The 4,199-nt window shown below is 44.1% G+C and overlaps 1 protein-coding gene across 1 annotated transcript; it reads right to left on the minus strand.

The window, feature by feature from the left end:
- Nucleotides 1–261: 261 nt before the first annotated feature.
- Nucleotides 262–3,646, minus strand: LOC112818378 (ATP synthase peripheral stalk subunit F6, mitochondrial-like). The gene has a single exon (XM_073890688.1). It carries the CDS (start codon nt 2,247–2,249, stop codon nt 1,884–1,886), a length of 366 nt encoding a protein of 121 aa, XP_073746789.1. The 5' UTR covers nt 2,250–3,646; the 3' UTR covers nt 262–1,883.
- Between the last annotated feature and the right edge of the window lie 553 nt (nt 3,647–4,199).

Consider the following 4,199-nt stretch of genomic DNA (forward strand, 5'->3'; position numbering starts at 1 on the left):
CTAGGGAAATTATTGGATTCTTGCTGATTTACAAGCTCCACCTAAACAATGTGTGGAAAAGAAGGGAAACTGTGTTCTTTCATTTGGTCATTTCCCTTCAGTGGATCTGGCCTGGAAATAAGAAAGAAAGGAAGGAAAAAAAAGAAGGAGAGAAGGAAAAGAAAGGAAGGAAGGAAGGAAGGAAGGAAGAAAGAAAAACAAAGAAAGAAGGAAGGAAGGAATGGAAGGAAGATAGGAAGGAAGATAGGAAGATGGAAGGAAGGGAGGGAGGAAGGGAGGGAGGGAAAGAAAGAAAAAGAGAGAAAGAAAGACAGACAAAAAAGAAAGGGGGAAGGAGGGAGGGAAGAAAGTGTCCTGGTCAATTTTCCTTGTAAACATCTCATGAGGAATCTGTTGGTGAACACCCAAATGGTGGTGAATGTTGGGAAGGCCCGTCCCTGGCATGCTTTCAGGAGGGTGATTTGGTGTGTATAGAACTATTTAGGGAAACAAACTAAGAATCTGTGGATTAATATGGCCTTATTCGCTAGAAAAACTCACATCGGCTATGTAAGCATAGCCATGGGAAATCAACCCAAAGAGCTCCACTTTGTGTGGTAAACTCACACAACATTTAGAGACCATGTATGTTTTCCCTGGGTCAGAGCATGTCCTCATGTGGGAATTCGGTTCTTGCAGTTAGTATTAGTGGTCTCAGTTGCTTTGCAGGTACCTCACAATTTCCCTTTGAAAATGTGAGTAAAACTTGATCCTGGGTAAGACTTATGATTAGTGGGGCCTGATTTGGCAATACAACCTTTTACATCATCCCTATATTTGTTGGATGTGCTCTTATGCAATTATCTGGTCTTTCTTGAAATAGTTGCCATTGGCCAAAATTAAACCTGGATAACCTGTATACAGAGTGACTGGTGGATGATGGATTTTGTGGCCATTATGGCCAAAATTGTTGCTAAGGTATCTCCCCAAACCATGTATTGTTCTCTGGCACGTGCCCATTTGCAACTCCAAAAGCCCAAAGCCATTTTTCCCTGCTACCCTGGGGTCCTTGTCATCAATTCCCCAGAAGTTCAGGATTATAACAGCTCTCATTATCTTTTCTAAGATTTTACTTACTTATTTGACAGAGACACAGAGAGAGAACACAAGCAGGGGGAGCAGCAGAGGGTGGGGAAGAAGCAGGCTTCCTACCGAACAGGGAACCCAATGTGGGGCTGGATCCCAGGACTCTGGGATCATGACCTGAGCTGAGGGATGATGCTTAACTGACTGAGGCACCCAGGTGCCCCAACAGCTCTTATTAAATCCCAAACCCTGTCTATCTTGTTTTTGTTTTATACACTATTGTTTTGTGTATATTGTGTATATTGTTTTATATCACTATTTTGTTTTATACAATTTCCCATAGTTAGGAAGACAGCAGGGATAAGAAAAGATGAAGTACAGGGGGCAATCTTACCTTGAAAAAGTACGTCATTTTTGGGAAATCCACCACCACACACGAGTGAAAAATTGAACCCTGAGACCTAGCATAACCTTAGCTGACAGTAATTCCCTTAAGCTAAATCAATAGGAACACACATCCCATGAAGCAAGTTGGAGTTTTTATTCCTTGCGGCCAGAAAGAACACACCTCATGGTCTCAGGAAGAGGGTGTTAGAAAGAATCTATTGTAAATAGGAAATGCCCTAAATGGTGTCCTTCATGTGACAAGGGCTAACGAACATCACGTGAAGGTGAGGAACAGATGTTTACTGTGGTTATTGGGTTTTTGTTTTTGTTTTTTTTTTCTACATCCAACATCACCAAATAATTTATTTGGAATCAGAATTCAAAAGAACATTTGACAGTTGAGAACTGTTTATTCTGATCCAGTTGTACAACTAATCTAGGTGAAATTTCCAAATAAATTTTACATGGGTTTTCCAGGACTGGGGCTTCTCGATGACTTCAAATTTAGGATTTTCAAATGTGAAGTCCAGGAACGTATTCATGTCTGTTTTACCATATGTGCACTTAAGCTTCAGAAGCTCCCTCCCAAGGTCTCGCTGGTGCTCTGGGCCAGTATCAGCGGGTCCTCCAGATGCCCGTAGCTTAGTTCTGTATTCTCTAATCTTGTCCACGATGAGTTTCTGTACAGGACCAAGTTCTTTATTAAATGCCACCGCGGTAACACCAGTGTTGCTCCTCAAATGAAGTGAGACTGCAGACCGAATGAGAGAGGAGAAACTGAAGAGCCTCTGAAGCATCAGGGTAATTCTGACTTGCTCTCAGTCCTGAGCTGCCAGAGCTTCCACTGCCTCCACTATTCTACTTCTGGCCGTGGCTCCGCCCCCACCCGCCTACCCGCCCTCCCAGTGCATTCTCAAATTTTTTTCCTTGGTAGAGATTAGCATACATGTTTCTAAACATTAAAAACCCGGGGAAGTAGAGATAAGCATCTGAACTAGTTCTCTATTGATGCATATTAACAATTAGAAAAGCAGTGGTTTAAAGCAACCAACATGTGTTATCTCGCTGTCCTTTGGCTCAGGAGTTTGGAATGACGAGGGTGGGTTCTCTGCTCACGGAATTGGTCAGTAAGTCGTCCCCCACCTGAACAGGTCTGATAGTGACCTTGTAGTGGATCTCTCTCCGAAGAGGGCCTGCCCTCAGCATCTCACTCCTCTGGGATCCTCTTCTCTGACCTCATTTCGATCTGTCATGATGCTTTCAGCCTAGCCAGGTGGCTTAGGAGGAAGGCTAGAACTGTGGAACCCCAGACCTGATCTCCGCTGTCCCTTGTCCAGGAGGCGAATAAATGACAGAGGTCTTCATAAAGAAATGACCCCCATGAGGGCTGACATTCCCCAGCAATTAGAGCAGAGGAGGAAACCTACAGGCAAACAGAGGGCCTAAAAACCCAAATCACAGAAGCAGGACACAGATCAAGTAGGAGCCCTTCCCAGAAATGTCCCCATTCTCCATTGAAAGCCACTTTGGGTGAAGGGTGTGAGCACTGGGTCTTTCAGAGTCTCCATCCTCGGCTCTTTGTTTAAAACGGGCTTTTTCCATACCTGAGAATCTCCTTGGAGCTTTTGTCAGAAATGTAGATTCATGGGCCTTATCCCCAGGGCATTCTAAGAGGCACACGGTGACTCTGATGGAGGTGTTCTTTAGCTCTGCAGCTGGTGCCCAGGGACGGGACCCCTGTCTGCTGCATGATACCCCATTTCCCGTCTAACATTCCAGTGGTCCATGCTGCCTCCTTGAAGTTATATTCTACATTCTCTATCATACACGAGATAAATATGCTCAAAGAGATAATTAAGTGATCCACGAAAGCATATGGGACATGTGGTGAAGCTGCTATTGGCATCTTGGACTGCTTTTCTGAAGGCTGTGCTTCTATTGCTTCAGCCCAGAACTGGGATTGGGTTTGAAGGAAAGATGGTTGGGACTGGAGATCAGTAAAAACTCGTTATTGCTGGTGACTTTTATCTATCTGCTTCACAAGTATTTACTGAATGTTTCACCTGGCAGTCTCTCGGAGGCATGGGGGACATTGGGTGAGCAGGCAGACCCAGGGCCAGCTCTCAGGAAAAAGAACTTTAGCACAGGAGTCAGATATTTTATAGATAATCATCGAAGTGCCTTTTATTTGTGACTATGGTAAGTATTATTTAACACTTTTGTGTTCTGTGATCCTAATCCCTGAGCCAGTGATGGAAAAGCTAATATAATAACAGAATTATATAAATGGGAGAAAAGATTGGTCCCAAGAAAGGCCTTTTTTTTTAAAGATTTTATTTATTTATTTGACCAAGAGAGACACAGTGAGAGAGGAAACACAAGCAGGGGGAGTGGGAGAGGGAGAAGCAGGCTTCCCGCCAAGCAGGAGCCCGATCCAGGACTCGATCCCAGGACCCTGCAGATCCTGACCTGAACCAAAGGCAGAGGCTTTATGACTGAGTTTCCCAGGCACCCCAGAAAGGGCTTGTTTTTAACAGTGGAAATACCAACATTTGATCCAAAGTCTCCTGAAATTGAATTTTTTATTTTTAAGCTGAACTTTTAATTTTAGTGTTCCCTGAATTTCAAATGTGGGGTTCTCGAGGGTGTGTTCCAGAGCCTCCACAGGGAAGCTTGCAGCCAAGGCCTGTGTGGGGGCACCGTTGCCACTAAGTGTTGAAGATGTTTGGGAAAATCTCTTAACGTCT

Source organism: Callorhinus ursinus, unplaced genomic scaffold, assembly GCF_003265705.2.
Source record: "Callorhinus ursinus isolate GAN/ISIS: 27379988/994484 unplaced genomic scaffold, GSC_fseal_2.0 scaffold2118, whole genome shotgun sequence".
Lineage (NCBI taxonomy): Eukaryota > Metazoa > Chordata > Mammalia > Carnivora > Otariidae > Callorhinus > Callorhinus ursinus.